This window comes from Pelodiscus sinensis, chromosome 31, assembly GCF_052426305.1.
Source record: "Pelodiscus sinensis isolate ZL-2025 chromosome 31, ASM5242630v1, whole genome shotgun sequence".
In the NCBI taxonomy this organism is placed as follows: Eukaryota; Metazoa; Chordata; order Testudines; family Trionychidae; genus Pelodiscus; species Pelodiscus sinensis.
The window spans coordinates 15,562,739-15,587,084 of NC_143082.1; the positions used below are offsets into that span (position 1 = coordinate 15,562,739).

The 24,346-nt window shown below is 47.2% G+C and overlaps 1 protein-coding gene across 1 annotated transcript; it reads right to left on the bottom strand.

Annotated features, from left to right (window-relative positions):
- Positions 1–2,924: 2,924 nt before the first annotated feature.
- Positions 2,925–9,742, bottom strand: LOC102444628 (homeobox protein Hox-B1a-like). The gene is made up of 2 exons (XM_006129803.5): positions 9,122–9,742; positions 2,925–6,365 (listed from the first exon to the last, which is right to left on the bottom strand). The coding sequence occupies exons 1-2, from the start codon at positions 9,612–9,614 to the stop codon at positions 6,004–6,006; spliced, it is 855 nt and encodes a 284-aa protein (XP_006129865.2). The 5' UTR covers positions 9,615–9,742; the 3' UTR covers positions 2,925–6,003.
- Between the last annotated feature and the right edge of the window lie 14,604 nt (positions 9,743–24,346).

Sequence of the window (24,346 nt, forward strand, 5' to 3'; positions counted from 1 at the left end):
GAAAAAAATGAGATGGAGGGACAGAGGGAATGAGTCAAAAGAGAGACAGACCCGAGGAAAGAGAGAATGAAACTGACAGAAGGAAAGAGATGGCTGTTTGGGAAGAAAGAGAAGAATCATGAGAGAGCTTGGTCATTTTCATGCTGTGGGGTGAGGCTTTGTCTTTAACCATCCCTGTGGCCATGCAGAATTCTTTCTGTCTTTCTGTCTTTCTTATACACAAGAAATCGAGTCATCTGGATTCCTATGATTTACCATTTCCAATGATGAATCGTCGGTACAGGAGCTTGCTAGTTGGCAGATCTTTAGCTCCAAGTTATAATTTGTCAAGCTGCCACGAGATTCATGTTTTATGCTAATGAAGGCAGACTTATTGACTCAGGGTTAGTCAATGACCGGGTCAACTCTGTCCTCAGGCAAGGAAGAGGTCAAAGGGTCAGAGGTGAAAGGAAGAGTAGACCTGCATGGATTTTCTGTAAGACAGTTGTAATTTCAGAATAAACCCTCTGCCACCCAGAGAAAATATGAAATGTTCCGACAGGCCCAAACACAGTTGATGCAATCTGGGGTGTACCAGCTGGAGACAAAAGAAACGGATTCGGCCCTAGAGCTTCTTATTAAGGAATTCCTCATGTCCTGCACCATCCTGAGTTTGGTGTCTGGCTGACAGACCCAGCTCCCGGAATCATGGGATTTGCGTGAGCCTCTCAGATTTCCTGTTTATGAAAGAGCATGTTTCTGGCCTTGTGGTTACAGGGAAAAGCCCGAAAACGGGATGCTGAAAGGCCCAGAAACAAGAAGGGAACTAAAAGGCCCCTCGGCCCCCCCGCCCCCCGTGTGTTGTTATTGCATTAAATCTCATTTATTTTGAACCAGTGTTGTAATATTTAAAATTGTCCTCCAGAGGATCAATCTCAGTAACTGAAGCACCCCGTCTTCCTAGAGCAATGTTTCTTAAACTTTTTAAGACTGAGGAACACCAAACAATTTTTTTTTTTTGAGGAACAGCAAGGATTTTTTGTTGAGGGAAAAAAAAAAAAGGGTCGGGAGGGGAAAGTTATTGAGCAAAAAAACAAAACAAAAAAGTTGCCTGTCCCTTTAAGAGTGGCCATTTTGAATTCTGTTGTTCTCTGCGGCACACCTCCGACTGCCTTGCAGCACACCGGTGTGCCTCGGAATACGGTTTAAGAAACACTGACCTAGAGGTTCACTTAACAATCCAACACCACCACAGCCAACATCTTGACTCTACGCCGGGGAGAGGGCTTCCCGACTGGTGATCACTCCTGCTCAATAGAGTATCTCTAATAAATGGCCCTCTAATGTCTTTCAGAGCACGCAGGACAGAATATTCTCCTCCTTCATCCCACCGCCTATGAGCCAACAGTGGGAATTTTTCCATCTCTTTGGAACCCACTGTTGGGCATGAAGAGCTGAACAGCCTCTTTGTAGTAGACACGCTGCTTTTCATGTCAGTCAGACAGATCAGCTTCGTGCAGTTGGGGGCCAGCTACGTTTTCCAGCGGCGGTTCTCTCTGGAACTGCCTGGGCCTTGCTGAAAAGTCTGCCCCTAATGATCATGGGCCACTGCCCCCAGCATCCTCCCGCAGAGGGCCACCCCACTGCTCCGGGCCCCGCGGAGCCACTCGAGGCCAGCTCAGCGAAGGGGTGGGCAGGCGTGTGATTTTTGAACCCGCGAGGTTGCCAGTACCTGGTTGCTTTAGGCAGCCGTGGCACAGGGTGGGAGCAGACCATGGAAGGGGGAGAGGCGTGTGACCTCCCCACATGACCTTCCATGTGACTCCACCCCATCCCATCCCCAACCAGGGGTCCCCGTGCTCTTCTCCGATCCTCCCCAACCCACATTACCGGGTGACGGATGCTGAGGGGGGATAGTACTGGGGGGTAGCTTATGTCAGTGCTCTTGCCACCCTTGGCCACACTGGAGTTTTAACATGCTAGCTCCATTAAAACAAGTGCATGTGAGTTTCCCCATGATGGAAATCACACCTCCAGGTACAGTGGAGCAGTACCCTTAAGATTCTGCAAGCTGGAGGCAAGGTGCCCTCTAATTTTTTCCATGCATGTGCAGAATAAATTTTATTATGTGCACCATGGCATGTACAGATGTGCACCACCAAAGAAAGACATGTTGCCGGCAGTGGGCGCTCTATCAATCACCTGAGTGGCACCTGAATCACTCCACGGTGGCCGTCCAAGTGCTCCGCTTACAGGGAACACGGGTTGGAGGTCACGTGCACCTAACGACCTCCTCTGCAACCATTGGATCGTGCATAGTGGACAATCGAGCACAACCTGTTGTTTCAACGGTACGGCACGGGGCCTACTGAAGGAATCACTGGGTGACCCTTTCCGGCCTGTGTCGAGCGGGAAGTCAGATGAGATGGTCATAATGGTCCGTGCCGGTTCCCCAGCTGTCGTACACGGGCCAGATAAGCGTAACGTTGCCGTAATTCTGTGGGAACCAGCACACGTTTTGGAGCCGTAGTTCATGCCTCAAAATATCTCCCTCTTGCAACCTATTTACTCACAGCAAAAAGAGGTTGGGGTTTTATTTCAAGCTGATGAGTGTGTCCACTTTGAATTTTGACATTTCCTTGAAGGTTTCTATTGCAACGTGAATGATGCCTTTACAGATTCCTGCCTTATTCCCCCCCCCCCCCTTCCCCCTCAAAATGCTGCAAGTTTTGCTTCTTTTGAGCAACTTGGCGGGAGAGCAATCCCCTCTTAAGGAGGGGGAGAGCATTCAATTCAGCATGCAATATTGCAAGGGCGCAGGGGCAGGAACCGTCTGGGACGATGTGGGGGTGATGTTCCGTGTCGCGTTGCAAGGTGGACATACCAGTTCGCTGGAGCTGAGGTGCCATCTTAGCATAAATGGTAAATAAAAGAAAGAACCCAAATCGAATCAAACCAAGACCGTTTTTAATGTTGTCCCTTCAAATGTGCATTTCCCACCACAACACACCGCCCGTGTCACATTGAAAGACAATAAATAAATCAATAAATAAATCCACATCTTGTGTCCGATAGTCCTGGGGGACCAGGTGGGTGAGCTATTGTCTTTTATTGGACCAGCGTCTAAGATTAGATTTTAAGCTACACAAAGCTCTTCTTCAGGACCACTCTGTAGCTCACAAGGTTGTATTGTTCACTAACGCAAGTGAGTCCACTAAAAGATATCAGCTCCCTCACCTTGGTGCTCCCTAGGACTGACACTGCTACAGCTACACTGCATACATTTTGATAGTCCTGACAAATAAGAGGTAGACATCTTGCAATAGTTCCCTTCCTTTTCACATGCCTTTCCAATATTCTCCAGTGTCAAAAGAAGTCTCCTGCTCCAGGACTGGAGTCGCTATACATCTTTGGTATAAAGGAAGATCCGCCAGTTTTACATTGCACTCATAACTACCCTCTGCAATCCCCCAAGATTTTAAATTTCACTTTTTCTTTCTCTGTTGTACCAATTCTGGACATTTTGCGGCGTCACCAAGATGGCTGAACTTACCTTTGCTTTCCTCATGGAGTCACGTAAAATAACACATTTTAGGAGACTTTTTAAAACCAGGCCAGACGATAAAAACATTGTTACAGAGCAGTGCAAGGAAAATTCATTTTAAACACGCAAATCTCAGCAGCAATGCTCATTCCACAGGAGGGCTGTAGTGAACAATTCACAGCTCATTTCAGAAATGTGATTAGAATTTTGCAGCGGGGAAAGACAAAATAATAGTGTTGCTAGCGAATTAGCATATTTGGTACCTAGCGATTGTTTTACGTGTATTTGTCTTTTTTTCCCAGCATAATTAGACCGAACTGCAAATTTAAAGATCAAATTAAAAAGGCAACTGTTTCTAGAGATTGTCCTGCTTCAGATTCCACTGATGTGCATATTATTTAGGGGAGTTGGAACTCTAGAACTGCCCCATTAATCCTAAAAAGGAAGACTGCGGGAAAGTTTGGTTTGCATAACATTTGCTATGAATTCAGTGGCTGTTGAAGAATATAGCCATATATATTTTTTTAAATCAAATGTACTTTTAAGCCACCTAAGTCCTTTCGCTGGGTTAACCTCTTGTAATGCATGAGCCCAGTGAAAATAAACCATGCACAAAAAGGCATTCCTCAAATGCAGATTTAAAAGTCAAATATCAGTAATAATCAAAATAAAGTACGGTGATGAAAAAGAACAGATGATTTCTCCAAAGTCAGGCACTGTGTGCAAACTTTTTCTCAGCATAAGTGGCTCTAGTATTACCAAGGGTTATTACAACCATTATTATAGTTTGTCCTTGATAAAACGTGGGCCTCCATTTAATCTTTTATTAAGATTTTTAAAAGCAACTATTCACTTCTCTCCAGCTCACCCCCACTGTCCTATTAAAGTTGTGACAACACCCCTGACATCTGAATTTTGTGTGTTGCTTTCACTCCACTACTCCTTGCTATATATTAAATCCACATTCAGTAGGAAGAGTGTGTTTCTTTCCAGCTGTAGAAGATTTAAATGTTAATGAAGAACCTTGGAAATGTGCAAATAAATAAAACACTTCTAAGCTTTGGCTGAGGGGTTATTTATGGGATAATGATCATGCTTCTTGTATTTCTAATCCTGATTTTGAACTCACATTTTTCCTGCCTTATCCATTTATGCTGGGAGTGCATGTGGCCTAGGAGAGCACATTTAAAAGCCAGGGGAAAATATCATATTTACTTGATCCAATCTCTGTGTCAGCCCACTGATCACGCGGCACAGAACTTGTTTCATGTAGCTCAGATCCGAAGTCCTTTAAAGACTTTTTCCATTGGCTTTGGTGAGTTTGAAACCTTTCTTTCTGTCCCTTTGGTATCGCAGCAGAGAGCAGGTTAACTCAGCCACGAGAGCCGTGGTGTCCACACGTTGACCGCTAGCCACATGTGGCTATTTGGCCGGTTGAGTGTGGCTAGTTCGCTGTAGCAGTAGCTTCAGAACTAGCTGGACACCACAGCATTAGAATATCAGTCATGTGAGTGGGCAGGTACCTTGGCCCAGAATGGCCGTCTGAGGCTAGAATGCCAAGTTCAGCAAAAATGTCTTGGTCTTCAAAACATTTTTGAGGTGCTTTCTTCTCCCTAGACATTTCACCACTGTGGCATCATTACATATCTTTCAAAAACCTACTCCCAGGAGACGATAACCCCAGCTCTTTCTAAAAGAGCTCAATGAAATAAGAACATTGGAAATCCTCCCCGAAATTCTTGTCAAAAGCTGTTTTGAAAAACAGGGAATTGAAACATTTGGTGAAAAAATTGTGACATTTTCTGTGGAAAAAAAAAAGCCATGCAAAGACCCCCACCAAACAATGTTCTTTCAGAAACAAAAAATTGTGAAAACTCATTGTGAATAAAGCTGACCTCGCAACTTTTGGAGGAAAATCCTTTGTGAAACTAGACTTTGTCCAAACTGCTAGCTCATCAAAACCTTCCATCACAAAATGAGACTTTTTGTGGAAAAAAAAAATATTAAGCTACAGATTTGGTGACTAAAGAGTTTGGAGAATGTTTTGTGCGTGGAAAAAGTGTAACGGTATCATGCATAAAAACGAAACGGAAACTTTTAGTGGGGAAAAAAAAGTCAGAACCACTCAGAAAGAATCAAGACACTTTTTGAGGGCCCGAGAACTTTTTCTTCTCTCCATTTTTTGTTTTGTAAAAACGTGGTTTTGAAAAAAAAATTGGCCCTCTCTAGTCACCTTTCTGTAAGAATGTCGAGGGGAAAGGGCCTTTTTTTAAGCTAGTCATTCATGAATCTACCATCTGCTTGTGTTGGAAGGACACCGATTTAACAGGCGGTGAGTCTGGAAGGCCCTGCAGAGGTTTTTGGCGTGTGCTTTCATTCCCAAGTCCATTGCATTGTTTTCAGAGCCCTGCACCCTCTCCCCCTAGGAAGCTGGGTGGCTCTCATGGAGAAGGTGGCTCTCAAAGATCAGGGCAGAAGTTCTAACAACCAAGGGCCTGTCGGAGCGAAGGCCTGGGAGCCTCCTTCTGTCTGCCAGGAGAGGTTGCTGGGCAGGCCAGGTCTGACTTGTCAGAGGAAGACCCCGGGACCTTGCAGCCAGCGGCTCCCTCGAGGAAACTCTCCCTCACCCTCCTCTTCTGCTTCATCCTGCGGTTCTGGAACCAGATCTTCACCTGGGTTTCGCTGAGCTGCAAGGCGCAGGCGATCTCCACCCGCCGGGCCCGGGGCAGGTACTTGTTGAAGTGGAATTCTTTCTCCAGCTCTGTCAGCTGCTTCGTGCTGAAGCTGGTCCTGGGAGACCCCGTGCTTGTCTCCCCAGCAAAGTCACAGTCTGCTGGTTTGACTGGAGACAAAGGAGGGGGGGGGTCGTTGTTAGAACACAGGAGGTTAGTAACTAGGAGGCAAGCAAGCAAGCAAGTAAACTTTCTTTCTTCATCCCCCCCCCCCCCCCCCAGACATTCAGACAGGGGGCAGAGCCTGGTGGGAGGAAGTGAAAAACCCTTTCCAGCTCCTTTTTCCCTTTTGGAATGACACTGGTGACTGCTCATGGGGGTCCACAGACCCTCAGGGCAGAGCGGGGTGGAAAAGCCAGGCGGAAAAGTGCAGCAACTCGCTCTCGGCCTCGGTCCCTACACGCCTGAGTCGCTGCCCTCAAAGCCATTAGCTTCTCTCAGGCCATAACTCATCCCCCAGGTAGCTTCACTTCCAGCTCCTCTTCCCTTAGAGTCCAGAGCCCGCTGGCGTGGACCCCCCTGAAGTCATGTGACCCAGGCCAAGAGAAGTCCACATTTCCTACAGCAGCTTGCTTGCTTTCCCCTTAGTCTTTCTTTCTTTCTTTCTTTCTTTCTTTCTTTCTTTCTTTCTTTCTTTCTTTCTTTCTTTCTTTCTTTCTTTCTTTCTTTCTTTCTTTCTTTCTTTCTTTCTTTCTTTCCCCCTTAGCTTTGTAGAAAGAAAGAAAGAAAATCTACATATTTTATTCCCCCTCTTCCCCCCCCCCACAGTTCAGTCTGTCTACGTCTTGCGATTAAATGCCAGCAGACTCTGAATGTTTACATCACACATCAAACTTCCCTGCCTCTCTTGTCTATCTCGGTCCATTCCCGCGTGTCTCCTTCTGTCTGCCCCACGGTCCCCTTCTTACATCCACCTGCCTTTGGAGCTGGCTCCAACACGTGCGTAGTTTTAAAAATCTTTTCCCACGCACGGGAAACCCTCTGAACCCGTCGGACACCAATAGATTCTTCTTTGCTTCCCCCCTTCGCTCGCCAAAGGGTCCAGTCCGCCCCTGCGCTCCGATTGAGAGACCTGCCCGGTATCAGCGAAATACAAAGAACTTTTCCCGTGTGGGTCTAGTTTTGCTCTCGCTGAGTGGCAGGGACCGACTCGCCTCCTTAGCTTCTTGGGGGCGAGCCAGCGAGATAAGGCAGGGGGCAAAGAAAAAACTTGTAGTTGGACTTTGAAAAGATATCCCCTTCGCGCGGCTGCTTTCTGGGTATTTGAAGAACTGTTTCCCCTTGGCTGGGAGGAGCTGGAGGCGGTGGAGAGCCACACAAGAGAAAACTGAACGGAAGGGGACAGCCGCCGGCCCACCCCAGCGAAGTTAGGAACAAGAGGTGAAACAGCAATCGGGAAACTGTTTGCAAAGCGGGAAGGAAGCGGGACTCGATCCTGTCTCCTGCCGTCGAAACCACTTTCCACCCAAGCAGCAGAGGAAAACCTTCGTGCGCAGTGGAGTGGGTTCGATTTAAAAAAAAAATTAAAACTCCGTTTTTTCCCACGGATTTTCCTTTAAAAGCATCGCTTCCTTCCTAAGCCCCCAACGACCTCCTGAAGGCTAGGGGAGGGGGGGATTTGCATTTCCCACCCCTCCCTCTTGAGAAAATACAATCTTATTTCACATCCAGTGAGAGATCCTTTGTTAACAGTTGTCCTTAAAAACACAACCTCCCCCAGACATTTGAAAAGCTTGGGATAAACTTTCCAGGAAAACGTCTGAAGCAAAGGCTAACTCTGTTTGCATCGATGGTTCTACTATGGGAATTTTAAAGAAAGGGTTTTTTTTTTAAGATCCCTCAATATTTAGCAAGATGCCAGGGATAAATCGCCTTGAAGATATTACGATGCAGGGAGTCAGATACGGTGGGAAGGAAACAACTTTTAATGATCGATTAAGGCGCGGATTTAATCGAGGAGTTCAGAAAACGGTTTCTTCACAAGGGTTAATATCTGGAGAAAGTTTGTCCGTGTGTCTGCCCGGAAAAGGCAATAAATGGACTTTCCTCTGGGGAGGAATCGACAGGGCTGGAACTGCGGCCCTTTAGATGCGGGAAACTCCGAGCGCCGGCCCGGTAAACACGCTGTGCAGAATCACTCCCAAGCTAACCTGCCCGCGCGCACAACTAAATCTGGGACTTATTCATTAGCAACCTGCTGCAAATATGCAAAAGTAGGGCGCCGGGGCGTCTCTCTTATTTTGGGCGACGTTACTTTTGCAGGTGGTCGAGCCTCTATTCCAACGAGAGAAATCAGATGCCTGTAAATTTCCTTTTGAAATATTGAACAACCCTCCCGCCCCCAGAAAAACACCCCGTTTCCTTGTTCCAGGGGGAAAATCTCAGTTCAAAACCACAGATTCCAACGCCCCTTCTTCAATGTGTATTTCGGGCTACATCTATTCTATTACCGACCCAACGCATCTTTAAGATCACAAGATCGAACCCTTATTTTGGGAACCTTGCGGCCAAGGGTAGACAGCCAATTCAGTTTCCTTTCCATTGGTGGTTTTAGATATAGAATACCTACAACATGTATTTTCCTCTTGAGTTTGGAAAATCCATTTTCTTCTTGAGTTGCAGAAAGAAAATCGTTCTAGACCCAAGAGGATGCGAATGGAGCGAGGCAAGTTCGGAAAGGTCCGGACCAGAGGGGAGAGGAAAGGCAGTTTGGAGATTTAAAAGAAATCACCCCCACGGCACGCTAGAGAGACAAGCAGACTTGATTCCCCGCAAAGCGCCCCTTGGTCTGGTATTCCCTGCCGAAGTTCCTTGGACTCCCCCCCCTTCCCCCCCCCCCCCCCCCGGGCCTGTCCCGCAGACTCACCTGTTCTGGGAAGATTCCTTTTGATTCTCATCCACTCAAAAGTTTTGGCGTCACCGCGTCCGTCCGGAGAGAGGTCCCCTCTGTCTTCTGCCCCCCCCAGAGAGTTACCGCTGGGGGGGCCCTGGTTACAGGGGGGGTACCGATCCAGCCCCCGAGCCCCGACGCAGGGTCCGGCAAGGCAAGCGGGGTACGCGGAGGGGGGCAGGTTGCCCCCAGGAAAGTCAGGGTGGTGAGCGCAGGCTGGGGAGGGACGGAGGCAGGGGGGGTGGCAGTCTGGGGAGGCGAAAGCGGTGGGGTAAGGGGGCCCGGGCCCAGCCGCGGGGTAACTAGCGGGGCGGTGCAGAGAATGGGGCTGCAGGACTAGGGAGGGGACGGGCGGCGCCGGGTGGGGCGCGCAAAGGGGGCGCTGCCTTCCCATTACGCAGCGCTCCCCGCTAGCCCAGCTCCGCTGCCCCCCAGCCCTGCTCCCGCCCCGCCAGCCCAGCGGCTCCATCCTCCGCTCCTGGGCCCGCGGGCCCCCACCCAGCCCGGCCCGGCTCGGCTTGCACCATGTCAAATGGGGCGCTCCCGGGGCCAGGAGTGCGAGGCACCGCCAGCTGAAATCCGATCCCGGGGGCAACGGGGGGGGGGGGGATCACGTGGCCGGTGCTTGGCCAATGGCCAAGGTTCACTGGGAGGGGGGGACCTCTTTGATGAGTTAATGGCAGCAATTTGTAACTTTCAGTCTCTCTCTGGGCAAACACACAAGAGGGGGGATAGGAACCCAGATCTCTCCCCGGGCTGCGAGACATGGACGTGTTTTCATCCCTCCCTCCCCTGCCCCATCCTACCCCACCACACCCGCCTGGAACCGCTCCTGGGACGCTAGAGGTACGTCTCTTTTGAGTCCCCCGCTCCCCACTTCGCTTGCATCTTCGGGGGGGGGGGAGGTGTGTGTTTTAAATAGAGCATCCCTCCCTCCCTCCCTCCCTCCCCTTCCCCTTTCTGCTGCATCCAACCATCATCTGCCGTTTCATCTTCATTTCGCCCATGAAGTTTGAAATGATTTTTGCAATGAAAATGGATGGAGGTGCTTGTTTGTGTACGTGTGTGTGTGTGTGTGTGTGAGAGAGAGAGAGAGAGAGAGAGTCTCTGAGTTCAGTAATGAAAGGCAACAAACTTTCGGTGTGGATCAAGTGGACACTAGTTAATAGAAATCCCAAAGTGGCTTTATTGATAACCTATAAGGCAACTTTTCAAACTAAAATATCCTATTACACTAGCGGGAAAATGACTTTTCTTTCTCCCTCTTAAAGCCACGGTCAATTCCCTCCCCCTCCCTGTCCAGCAATAAAATTTAATTTCAGATGTCTGGGTTTTCTTTCTTCCCTCCCAAACTAAGTCTCTTTTGGAAGAATCAATGGGTAAGAAAATTTATTATTAATTATACTCCAGTTTCATCACCCATACCTTCGAGGAAGGTGGATCCTGTAGAATAGTTTTAATGTAATTGTGTTTTGATCTATTGGCCTGTTTTAATTGAAATAAGAAGATACTAGGAATGTAGCGAATATGTTAAACTTCTTGATTGTTAGCCATCTTCTAAAGGTGGTTATCTGGCTATCTATCAATATAATGACCCTGAATGTGGAGGCTTTTAAGAAATCATGAAATCCAATTTTTATCAGATAGTTTTTAAACCTTTTAATATGGTCCTGTTGTCTTTTTAAGCTAGCAGCCTGTAGGAATAGTCACCTGTTAAAACGATGTACTTTTGAGCTGTGAGTAAAAAAAAAGGGTGAGGGGGAAGGACTCAGTTGAAGGGAAAAAAGGACAGAGCTTAACTTCTCTTGATTCAAAGTGCTGGTTTCTTTTCCAGTTGATATTCCAAGCACGTACCACTGAGCTCAAAAGCTCCTGCTTCCAAGAAATATTAATCTAAATTACTATTAATAAGGGACAGCTACAAGTTAATTGGCGTTAAAATAATTCATTTCAATTTGTTAAATATTAAATTAACAGATAAGACTTGCTTAAAATGTTCAGTCTTCCTTATTAGTTATGGGGATTAAAATTGTCTGAAGAAACCATTCCCTAAAAAAGGACGGGTGCGTGGTTGGTTGTTTCTTTTTTAAACCCAAGGTGGCAAGCAAAATGTAACACCCTGCTTCCACCCATGGAAAGATCTGTGTGTATTGATTGATTATGAACCCCTCTATTGGAAAAACCCACACAAGACATCAGTGAATTAGTGAAACACCCGAATGACTAGAAACTTGAGTAGAATTTAAGTGAGCCAATTTATTTCCAAATGGTTAATTATGGAATAGAATCCTTCCATTCATGCTTCATTCCCAAGCTCTCAGGTCCCTTGCCCCAGCTTTAAAGCTACCCCCTTTCTTCACCTATGGTCTGGCAGATTTGCACAAAACTAGCAAAGACTTAGGTGAATTTCCCCCACTTTTACATGTGTTAGGACCACTTGAAGGTCGAATAAAATATTTAAACCTTGTAGCCAGCCATTGATTTTTATGCAAGCACGTTCTGCTGGTGGAATTCATTAGGCTGAAATGATTCCCCACTCTTCAGATGGGTAAAAGGGCCGTCCCACACTCCATCTGCTTACGTCCTGTGGAGCCAAACAGAGGGGGGAAAAAAAGCATCTTGATTAATATTTACAAGGTCCTGTCTCTTTAATTCATTCAGCAGCACCCTCCCCTTGTTTGTCAACTGAAATCTGGATGCAGATGGCACCTGGGAAAGCGTGCGCTAGCAAAGGAAAGGGGGGATATGTGAATAAAACAAGAGTCTAGAGACGCATCTGCCTGGAGCACGCCAGGGCTGTGTTCACTGAATCCGAGGAGGGACTCAGCCAGGCCTACTCCAGGCCAATGCACCTGCTCGACTTCAAATGGTCCCCCCAGCTCGTCCGGAGGCAGCCAATCCAAACAGGCAGCCACTGTCAGTTCTCCAAGGAGTGGGGCTTTACCTTAGGAGACAGGCCTCCTCCACCAGCTACCTGCGATGGGGCAGATTTCAGGGCCACTGTGGGTTTGGGAAGCTCAGTGAAAGCTGAATTCTGTGAATGCGGCTACACAAGGCATGGTGTGTGTGTGTGTGTGTGTGTGTCTGTGTGTGTCTGTGTGTGTGTGCGCGCATGCAAAGTGGATTGGCAAATCCACAATTAACATATTCTCCTAGGAGAATTCAAAATATTTAAACGGCTAATAATCCCAAGAGTGGCCACATTCCAGACCTGTGTTTGACTCTAAATAAAGCCATGGAGGGCAGCGGGTGGGGGCAGGGGAGAAATGCATGACGGGAGCAAACTCTGCATCAAATACTTTCACTGGAACCTACTCCTGCCACCTTAATCCCTGGCCAATCACGCATGGAAGATGTCCGCTGTTATGAAGCGTGGGTGTGTTCTCTAATGTCCTTGGCCTTCCACAGAAACAAGGGGAGTTGTGCAAAGAAATAGCAACCGGACAACAAATTAACAGAAGCGTTCAAATCTCGCGAGGCTCCCTTCTCTCCTGAGACGTGTCGAGGAACCGAGCCTTCCCATGGGGAATACGGAGAGCGTTGACCCATGTTTTCTATACTGCTCCGCCACACTTTTTAATAATTAAGCGCAATATTTTAGGAGGGGGTGGATGCAGGGCCGACTTAACCATTAGGCACAGTAGGCACAGTGCCTAGGGCCCACCATACTTTTAGGGGCCCACGAAAATGTTTTAATTTCTTTTCAGATCAGAAGAAAAAAAAAAGAACTTTTAGGGCCGAAGAAAATTTTTTAATTTTTTTCTCACATCAGGAAAAAAAAAGAAACTTTTAGGGCCCACGAAAATCTATTAAATTTTGCCTAAAACAGGAAAAAAAATAAAATGGTGAAGTATTTAAAGTTATATCCAAAATAATTTTTAATATTGATATATCAGGGCTCGCCGAACCGCGGTGAGTCCCGCTCGCCAGCCCTGCTGTCCGGCGATCTGCACATGCACAGATTGCCTGAACCCAGCTCTTCCGTGTTGCAATCTACTCGCCACAGGCAAGTAGATTGCATTATTTGTCGAGCCCTGGATATTATTATGGTGGGAGGGGCCCACGAAGGCAAAAGTGCCTAGGGCCCACGAAATGTGGCCTGGTTGGATGGTGACTGAGGGAGAAAGGAAGACGCCACCGGGGATTAACATGGGCTACGGATGTTTTGCAATATAAGATAATGTTTAGAAGTCAAAACAAATTACTCCGGCTTTGTTTTTAAAGTAAAAAAAATGCTTGAGGGGTTGGGTTTTTCGCCTCCGTTCCTGTTTCCAATGAACTTTCCTGGTTTTTTAAGTTAGTCATTTTAAAAAGCAGGTGTTTGTTTTGTGCTAGATGCTGTACAAATATCTGACAAAAAGATGGCCCCTCTCTCCCTCCCTCCCAAATTGCTTGCAGTCTGAGATCCCAAACCTACACGCACGTCCTTCACTCGACCAATGTGAGTGGCTCTTTCCATGAGAACTGCCCATGGTAAGAAAATCAAGACCCTAAGTGTCAGGCAAGGTCAACACTACAGGGCGAGGAACTTTAAAAGCCACAACCCCCAAAAGAGCATCGCCCGGTATAATTTGTGACACTTCCCGGACACGCTTTGTGCCCCCAACATCATTTTTTATGTCATCTTCCATTTTCAACCAGGTGGTTCCACCAGTATCTAGCACAGACCGATTTGAGGTTTGCTGGCCTGAAGAATGAGGAATAGGAAGAAGGCTTCAGTCCTTTGGGGCGTTGGACGAAGGAAGATGCCCTGTGTCCAGCACGATGTTCTGATTGTCTAGTGGGTGCGTGGACGCGTTGGAGGAGGCTGGTGGAAAATTCAATGAGGAACTGACAAGGTTCTCTTCAGCTTTCCCCCTCTCACTGGGTGAATGGGTCTGCACTGAAAAACAATCGGTCTGTTTGGAGATTTTTATTATCCCTCAGGATTTCTGTCATTTCCTCTAGATGCAATTTTTGCTGTACATTCAGCTTCTCACTTCAGCGTAAGAGGCAACCTAGCTAGGGCAGCAGGGACCTGACTTACAGGCAGAGCAGGGACAAAACGTGGGTGTAAAGACACACAATCTAGGTTATTTATAGTGATAGAAATGTAGCCGTGTTAGTCTGGGGTAGCTGAAGCAAAATGCAGGACAATGTAGCACTTTAAAGACTAACAAGATGGTTTATTAGATGATGAGCTTTCGTGGGCCAGACCCACTTCCTCAGATCAAATAGTGGAAGAAAATAGTCACAACCTGTGACGTAGTGGGGGTCAAAGGGTACAATTAAAAAAAATGAACACATATGAAAAGGACAAATCACATTTCAGAACAGGAGGGGAATGCGGGGGGGGGGGGGAAAGGAAGGAAGGTAAGTGTCTGTGAATTGATGATATTAGAGGTGGGGAGAGTGGGATGTTTGTGAGTTAATGGTATTAGAGGTGATAATTGGGGAAGCTATCTTGGTAATGGGTAAGATAGTTCGAGTGTTTGTTCATTCCTTTTTGGAGAGTGTCGAATTTTAACATGAATGACAGTTCAGAGGATTCCCTTTCAAGTGCAGATGTAAAAGGTCTTTGTAGCAGAATGCAGGTGGTTAAGTCATTGAGAGAGTGTCCTTTCTGGTTAAAATGGCAAGAAACTGTTTTTTCTTGGTGATCTTGTCTGATATCTGTTTTGTGGGCATTAATCCTTTGGCGAAGTGTCTGAGATGTTTGTCCAATGTACATACTGTCATTCATGTTAAAATTCGACACTCTCCAAAAAGGAATGAACAAACACTCGAACTATCTCACCCATTACCAAGATAGCTTCCCCAATTATCACCTCTAATACCATTAACTCACAAACATCCCACTCTCCCCATCTCTAATATCATCAATTCACAGACACTTACCTTCCTTCCTCTCCCCCCCCCCCCCCGCATCCCCCTCCTGTTCTGAAATGTGATTTGTCCTTTTCATATGTGTTCATTTTTTTAAATTGTATCCTTTGGTATATATGGTTGTGACTATTTTCTTCCACTATTTGATCTGAGGAAGTGGGTCTGGCCCACGAAAGCTCATCACCTAATAAACCATCTTGTTAGTCTTTAAAGTGCTACATTGTCCTGCATTTTGCTTAGGTTATTTATGGCCTTCTGTGTGATGCATATTGCGCTGGGGACATAGAGGCCTCAGTAGAGGATGAATACATGGGGGAAGGATTCACAGCTGCAACAGCGAAGGAGGCCGACAGGAGAACCTGGGGGGATGGAGAAATGGACCCTGATTTGACGTTGCCCTGCACTGTCTCTCACCATTTACACCAGTGCAAAATATTTGTGAAAATTGCCTCCTGTTTACACGAGGGCCACGAAGTCGCAGACACTGGGGAGCGTGGTGTAAGGAGCCCCGGATTCATAGATTCCCAGGCCGGAAGAATCACCCAGTCTGATTTCCCATATGGGCACTGTGACGGGGCCTCTGCCCCACCCTGGCCCTTTAAGGGTTCAAACCCAGCCCTGGGAGAAGGCTGAGCCAATGAGCTTACAGCTGAGGCAGAGACAGCCAATGAGGGCCCAGCTGGGGCTGTATAAATGAGGCTCCTGGAGGGAGGACATTCTCTGGCTCTAGGGAGGGGAGCAGGAGGGACCTGGCTGCCAGAGAAGCTGGGGGCTTCCTTAGACAGTGCAGGGCTGGGGGGCTCTGATGTGCCCCACTGGGGCTGCAGGGGAACAGCCCGGCTAGGAAAAGGCAGCAGGTCCCTTGCCAAGGCCGAGTGGCCACGTCAGCTGCAATTGGCCCCCGAGGCATGGGCTAGAGGGTGCCTGGCAGGGGGTCACTGAGGTGGGCACGGGAATTGGGAGCTCCCTGGGAACGGAGGACCCCAGAGCACAAGGGCACTGGCCTAGGACAGTTTGGGAGGAAAGGGCACCATGGCCAGGCAGGGGCACCATTTCAGATTTTGGTGGGGGAGGGGCGACCTGTGCATGCTGTGATGGGGGGGCGGGAGTGAGAGTACGGGAGGCAGATTGAGGACAACGGCATCAGCAGCGCTACTGAGCATGCTCAGTACAAGCCCAGTGTGGTGTGTGTGTGTGTGTGGGGGGGCAATTCCTTCCACTCTTCCCCCCCCTCCCCTCCACACACACATCATCTCTATCCTGGGGCGACCAAGACAATGGAAAACTCTTTTGGCGGAGAGCTTAGCGGTCAGCTGGCAGGAGCACTGTATCCAATTCCTAGATAACAGAAAGAAAAGTAAATGAACATTAGACCCACTCGGCTCTCACACTCTCACATTCTGACATCTTGTGGCAAGTTGCTTAAGGAACACTGGTTCGCCTCCACACTGTAATGTCTGTTCTTAGTTTGTCCTGCCCATCCGGACTACTAGCCTTTGATGGACCATGAATTGATCTAGCTCCTTTTTGAACCCTGTTATAGTTCAGGCCTTTCCACCATCTCCTGGCAAAGAGTTCCACAAGTTGACTGTGAAAAAAAATTAATTTTGTTTGTTTTACATCTGCTACCTACCCATGTAATTGGGTCAGCTTCTTGTGTTATGTTAGCGAAGGAATGAATAACATTTCCTTAGTCTATGTTCCCACACCAGTCACGATTTTCTAGCCCTCTAGCCTCCCCCCTCCTTTAGTAATTTCTTTTCCATGCTGAAAAATCCCAGCCTGTTAATCTCTCCTCATATGGAAGCTGTTCCTCACCCTAATCACTTCTGTTGCCCTATCTGTACCTTTTCCAAATCGAATCGATCTTTTTTTAAATGTGGCGACCAGATCTGCCTACAGTATTCAAGATGTGAATGTACAATGACTTTATATAGAGGCAATATGGTATTTTGTCTTGTGATTTATTCCTTTCCTAATGTTTTCCAGTATTCTGTTGGCTTTTTAGTTTTTTGACTGCCTCTGCACATTGAGCAATTTTTTTCAGAGAACTATCCACTGTGACTCCAAGATCTCAATCTTGAGTGGCAACAGCTATTTTAGACCCATCATTTTTGTATCTATAGTTGGAATTCTATTTTCTCATGTGTGTTACTTTGCACTTATCAACACTGAATTCCATCTGCCCTTCTGTTGCCCAGTCATCCAGTTTTGTGAGCTCCTTGTGGAACTCTTTGCAATCAGCTGTGGCTGAAGCAAAATGCAGGACAATGTAGCACTTTAATGACTGTGGATGAGTCATTGTTTACCCCTTTTCCAAGAACATTTATGAGAAGTTTGACAGCAGTGGTCCAAATGCAGATCCCTGCAGCACAACACTCATTCCTACACTTTTTCCTCCTATACTTTAAGTGGAGTATCCGGCCATGTTTTCATGATGATCTAAGGAGCCTTCAATTACCTTACTAACCATCCATTTGTTGTTCTTAATCACCTTGCCTCCCCCTTTTTATAACAAACTCCCTGCCCCCAAGGTAAAGCTGCAAGCCGCTCAAACTCTGTTGCATTTAAGAACTGCTTCTGGAGTCAGCATGAAATCTAGGTGTTCAAACTTGTGAGCTCCCTATAATTAGTGCCCCCGAGGCCAGGAAGGGCGGAGCTGAGCCAGCAGAAGACCTGCACCAGAGGCTGGGACACCGACCAGCAGAGGGCACCCTGAGGCAGGAGAGCTAATTCCCGGAGGACCAGTGGGAGGTGCACAAGCCAAATTCCTAGTGCAGATCTTTCAGGAAAACACCCCCTCTTGATCTTGAGCTGGTGATGAAGTACGCTCCCTGTTTGAAATGTATGCTTTATTTCCAGTGGGAATTTTTCTCTCCTCAGCCTTCCCACCACTAGACAGCGTTAAAATCTTCCTCTGCTAGACAGACAAGACCGTTATTAAATAATTGCTCCCTGCATAGCTGCGTAGGGGCTACAATCAAGCCACCTCTTAACTTTCTCTTTGCTCAGCAAAATAGGTCGGGCTCCTTGAGTCTCTCGCGGCGAGGGAGGATTTCTAGCCCTTTAGTCGTTCTTGTAGCTCTTCTCTGAACCCTCTCCCTGTATCGACATCCTCTTTAGGACTGTGGGCCCCAGAAGTGGGCGCAGTCTTCCAGCAGCGGTTATGCCCGTGCCAAAAACCCTCTCCACTCCTCCTTGACACTCCCCCGTGGACAGACCACAGATTGCACTAACCTTATTGGCCACGGCTTCACCCCGGGAGCTCACGGTCAGCTGCTAATCTGCCACGGCTCTCCAAATCTTTTTCAGAGCTGCTGCTTCCCAGCATAGCGTCCTCCGTGGTATGAATGCAGCTGATAGTCTTTGTTCCCTGATATAGTCCTTTATGTGTGGTCATATTCAAACACATGTTAGTGTTGAGCCTAGGATCTCTGGAGCCTGGTGCAAGAGCTCTAATGTAGGGATGAAGAACCTCCATCCATCCTGAGGGCCGGATGCACCCCCCAGCTTGTCTGGATGCAGCCCCTGAGGTTCAGGGGTCTCCCCCAGAATTGGGCAGCCTGTGCTGGTACGCCAGCCCCCCGCCATCCCACCACAGAGCTGAAGCACACACAAAATCTGCAAGGCTGAGCCCCCCTAGAGTCTGGGGTGCGAGGAGAATGTGGGGGGGTCTTTCTGCTTCTCAGTCGGGGGGCCACGTCAGCAGCACTCAGGGTTTGTTTTTGGCTTTTTTTTTTTTGCTCCTCACTTGTGTGCAGCCCCTGACTGATTTTTCAGTAAGTCAGAGGCCCCCGACCCCCAAAAAGGCTTCCCCCCATTAATGCTTGAGCTAAAAGCCAGCTGGCTCCCAGCGAAGGCTGTAGCAAACTCATTCTCTCTCTCTGTGAGTGCTCTCAGTGCCAGGACGTGGGGAAGTGCCCCATCCCCAGCAGGTGTGTGAGTTACATTAGCACAGCCCCAAGGTGAATTATAATGGAAGTTTGAGGGTAGTTGCTCAGTAATTTCTGGGCTCCAGGATTATGTAACACAATAGTCTTTCTGCTGAAAAGAACAACCCATTTCACAGACAGGGAAACTGAGTCACGGAGAGGGGAAGTGACTTGCCCAAGGTCACCTACTAGGCCAGTGGCAGAGACCAGAACAGAATCCATCTTTTCTGAGCCCTAGCAGCGCACTCTGCCTACTAGGAAACACTGCCTCCATCAGGAAAGTCTAAGCTCAGAGTATTCTGGATAGACCTAGTGATCACCTTTTAGTTTTCTGCCGAAAGTTTCCATTTTTAGCAGAAAATTAAATACCGAAATATTTAGGCTGAAAACTGAAATAGTTCAGTTCTGAAATGGTGCCTCAGTTTTTCCCTCGGGGTCAGGCTTCCTTGTCAGATTATATCTCCCTTTCCCCTGACTGCTACATCTCCCCTCTGGCAAAGGGGGAGCAGTGCATCATGGGAGTCCTTGGTCATGGTGATTCAGGAGCAGAAAGAAAATGGGTTCCTAAGGTGACCACTCCCATGAAGCACTTTCAAATGGAAATATTTTGATTTTCAGAAGAATTAGTTCAGCTTCAGGGCATTCATTTTGGGGACAAAAATCCAAAGCTTCCTGCAGAAAGCAAACATTGGATTTAGTTAAGACTCTGGTTATTTTTATTAAAAAACTGTTTTAATGAAAACATTTTGACCGGCCCTACTGGTCCGAGAAAGTCCCCACCCTTCCTGGCACTTTCTCTCCGCGGAGATCGGCCTGGAACAAAACTGCAGAAGCCCTCCTTGGAGACGCTTGAATCTGTATCTGAACGTTGTGACTTGCATCTGGGTCTGATTTCTGTCCCTACCAGAGCCAAATTGTGACCTTTAAGGTGTGTCTAGACTACATGCCTCTGTCACCAGCAGAGGCATGTAAACTAGACTACCTGCCATAATCAATGAAGCTGGGATTTAAATATCCCTGTCTTCATTAAAATAAAAATGACCGTCGCACTGTGGCGGCTCAGCTGATGGTCGGCACAGCGCGGCAGTCAAGACGCAGATCGGTCGACAGGGAAACCCTTTGTCGACCGCTTCCTTATGCCTTGTGAGTGGTCACCAAAGGCTTCCCTTGTCGACCGATCCACGTCTTGACTGCCGCGCTGTGCCGACGATCAGCTGAGCCGGTACAGCGCGGCGGCCAAGTTTATTTCAATGATATTTAAATCCAGGCTTCATTGACTATGTTGGGTGGCCTATTTTACATGCCTCTGTCAGAAGAAGCATGTAGTCTAGACATACCCTTAGAGGCCATAAGCACTGAAAAGATTATGGTGCTCCCCCCCATATGTAATTCAAAATAAAAACAATATTACACGGTAAAATTAAATTTTATTTTTCGAAATGACACAAAACTGACGTGTCTGCTGAAATTAAAATAGCGTCCTTCTAGATTTTCTGATTGCAAAATTCTGGATACATTCATCGAAGCTGACTCGATGAAGCACGTCCGCTTCCATGCACAATAGGGAAAGTGAATCAAGTCTGTCCTGACACATCGTTGTTCTCTGCGGGTTTTTTATTCTTTCCAGCTGAGAAAAAGAGCATTCTGCAGAGTTCTGATTTTTCCCACGGTGACGACTTCGATGCTTTTTTTTGAAGTATCAAATATCAAATTTTTTCCAAAAAAAATCTCATTTTTTTTGGTGCCCCTGCTTTGCTGGTGCCCTAAGCACATGCTTACTCTGCCCATTGGGTAACCCAGCCCTGGTCCCTGCCATGCTGGACAACCATAGATCCCAGCATGACAAGCTGCAGTTCTTCAGCAGGGAAAGTCATAGGCGCTTGTTTGGTAGGTACAGGCTGGACCTCCCTGGTCCGGCACCCTCGGGACCGGTGTGGTTCCGGATGAGGGAATTTGCCAGACTGAGGAGCTCATTTCTGGCCCCCCTGCTGCTGGTCCCACCCCCTGCCCTGGTGCCCCACCAGACTTCCCGGCTCCCCCTGCTGCCCAGCTGGGTCGCATGCTGGATTTTCTCCCTCCCCAACACTCTGCAGCCCACATGGGCCACGTGCCAGGCTCTGACCCCTGCCCCCATAGCGCCATGCTCCTGTTCCCTTCTGCATCGTGTTAGGCTCCCGCCCTGCCCCCCCCACAATGCACTGGGACTTTCCGATCCTGGAACATCCATTGTCGGATAGGGCCAGCGATGTTGCGGGATCAGAGAGTTCCAGTTTATAGGAACGGCTAGACTCTCCTGCTGAGATCAAGGCCCATCTACAATTATTGATTTGTACTGCAGTAATGCCTGGAGTCCAGGTCATGAATCAGGGCCACACCGTACGAGACATCGGTAAATAGCCTCGCGGCCTAGGAGGTTTTTTTAGATGCATCACGTTAACACCCTGGAGTCACAGGTATCTAGGTACTTAAAGGTGCAGCGAGGTACCTAAATACCTTTAATAAATGCCTTCACTCTAAAAAGTTTTACTCCTGGCCTGTTTTCTCTGCAGAGCCCTGCACTTGTGTAACCACTCAGGAGCAATTCAAATGCTCCCCAGCTGGTTAGCAGAATGTCCTCATCTAGGTTTCATGCTTCTACTGGTGGTGCACATTCACACAATGTTTGGTGCACGTAACATTTATTCCTCACACGGGTGGAAAAGATTAGAGGCAATGTTGGCCGGCATGTTCGCTCATGCACAAACAGAACAGAGAGACCGTCGGGTACCTAAAAAGAGGCAGTCCCAGCTCTGAAGAGGTTAGGTTAAATTCAGGGAAGGCAGACAGGAATTGGTTGCTCATGCAAGCGGCAGGGCTAGGAATCAAACCTCCATCCCCAAGGCCAGTGCCCCTCTCCCAGAGGCCACTCTGTCTGCCCGGTAGCGGTAAGTCGTGCCAGGAGTTCTTAGTCATGAATGGGGAACTCGTGGTGCCATTTGGGGGTTGAAAAAGCCCCCTTAGCGACTGGATTCTCCCATCACGACAAGCATCACCTCATTACTCCTAAGCCATCCTCAACAAATGGGTCTCCAGCCGCGAGCATCTTCAGTAAAAACAACCCCCCCAGCCACTCCTGGCAGCATGTTCCAGGGTCCTAACTGTTCTTATAGCGATAAACTTTCTCCTAATGTTGGGCTTAATTTTTCCCTGCTGCCTCATCAGCCCCGCTTCTTGCTCTCTTCCCATTTACTAATGAGAATAATTGGCCGCTGTCCTCTTTTAGCAACCTTTCGCATGGTTGCCGTCAGCAATCTTGCCTCCGCTCTGTTATCTCCGCTCCAGCCTGAACATGCCCCTCTTTCTGGTTCAACCTTCTCTCTGAGCAAGGCTCTGTTTGCCAGACCTTTCATCAACTTTTGTTCCTCCTCTTTGAAGGCCTTCCAGGATGTGTGTAACTTGTAGGGAGGGTGGAACTGAGAGCCAGTCTTGCATAACATATACAGACAAAACTCTGCAGAGTAAATAGGCCAGGAGTAAAACTTTAGAAAAAGTTAAGGCACTTATTAAAGTTAGTTAGGTACCTCGCTGCACATTTAAGTACCTTTACAAATCTGGCCCTACATGACTGAGGCGCCTATATCTCTTTTGAAAATGGAACTTAGGCACCTCTGTAAAATTTGCCCCTAGTGCCTAAGGAATTCAGGATCTACTTTTTAAGCACGTAAGTGATTTAGGAGCAACCTACATTTCACTGATTATTAATAAAACCTAGGCTTCATGCCTCAGTCACTTCTGAAAATAGGATTTAGGCTCCTAAGTCATGTAGGTGAGTTTGAAAATTTACCCCAGATCTGTCAGAAATCAGTGTCAGTGGAGCTACATCTTAAAAAACAAAAACAAAAAACCAAGAGTTAGTAGTGACAGAGAAACTAGATCTTAATTACGGGCTAAAATATTTAGGCTGTACTTTTGCATGAGAGTTCAGCACCTAATTCCTTTCAGCCTTGTCTACATGAGAAAGTCTCACTAGTGTAAAAACTGATTGTGTTAAATTAGTGCAGACTCTTGTATGAACGCTGCTGTTCTGGTTTAAAAGCAATTCCACTTGAACTGATTTCCAGTGAAGTTAATATAAACTGAAATCAGCCACTTTTAAACTGAATGGCTGTGTCTAGACTGGCAAGTTTTTCCGCAAAAGCAACTGCTTTTATGGAAAAACTTGCCAGCTGTCTACACCGGCCGCTTGAATTTCCGCAAGAACACTGACGATCTCATGTAAGACATCAGTGCTTCTTGCGGAAATTCTATGCTGCTCCCGTGCGGGCAAAAGTCCTTTTGCTCAAAGCTTTTGCGCAAAAGGGCCAGTGTAGACAGCTCAGATTTGTTTTGCGCTGTTTGTTTACAACGGTTTCACTATTCACCAATGCGCCCCGCTGCGGGGGCGGTGGGGAGTGTGAACCGAAATGCATCAATTTTGATGAACCTTTTGATGGAAAATTATCAGATCATTTCATTTTGACATCACCATTTTGATGTTTCTGCCTATATCGCTATTAATATAATGCTGGAAATGGTAGAAGTGAGCAAGACATATTTTAGCCTTACCAGACTGGAACGTTCCAGGATATTTCATTTCTTGACAAATTTTTCGTCCCAGTTTGGGACTAAACCCAATTTTAATCTCAGAATTTCCCACTAGTCCAAATTCTAGATTTTGTGCAAGAATAGAAACAACAGCAGCAATAACAGGGTCCTTTTAATGAGTTCTTTGCCTGTAGATCTCAAAGGAGAGATAAGTAGCACCACCCTGATTTTACAGGTGAGGAAATGACACCTTGGATAAATAAGGCGGCTTGTCCAAGGTTGTATTAGACAGGAACTGGGACTTCTGGGTCCTAACCCACTGCCTTATCTGTTGGGCCACATTACAAAAACACAAACAAAAAACAACCCTCCAACTTGGATAACATTGCATGAGATAAAAATACTTGAAATATTTGCCCAAGCATTTACCTCAACCTGTTCTAACCTGCTCTAACCTGCTAATAAATCAATCCTGCAGAATAATCATAGAAATCATAGAATCATAGAACTCTAGAACTGGAAGAGACCTCGAGAGGTCATCAAATCCAGTCCCTTGCTCTCACAGCAAGACCAAGCACCATCTAGATCATCCCTGACAGGTGTCTGTCCAATCTGCTCTTAAATATCTCCAGAGATGGAGATTCCACAACCTCCCTAGGCAATTTATTCCAGTGTTTAATTGCCCTGACAGTTAGGAAGTATTTTCTTAATGTCCAACGTAAACCTCCCTTGCTGCAATTTAAGCCCATTGCTTCTTGTCCTGTCCTCAGAGGTCCAGGAGAACCATTTTACTCCCTCCTCCTTGTAACGTCCTTTTAGGTACTTGAAAACTGCTCTCATG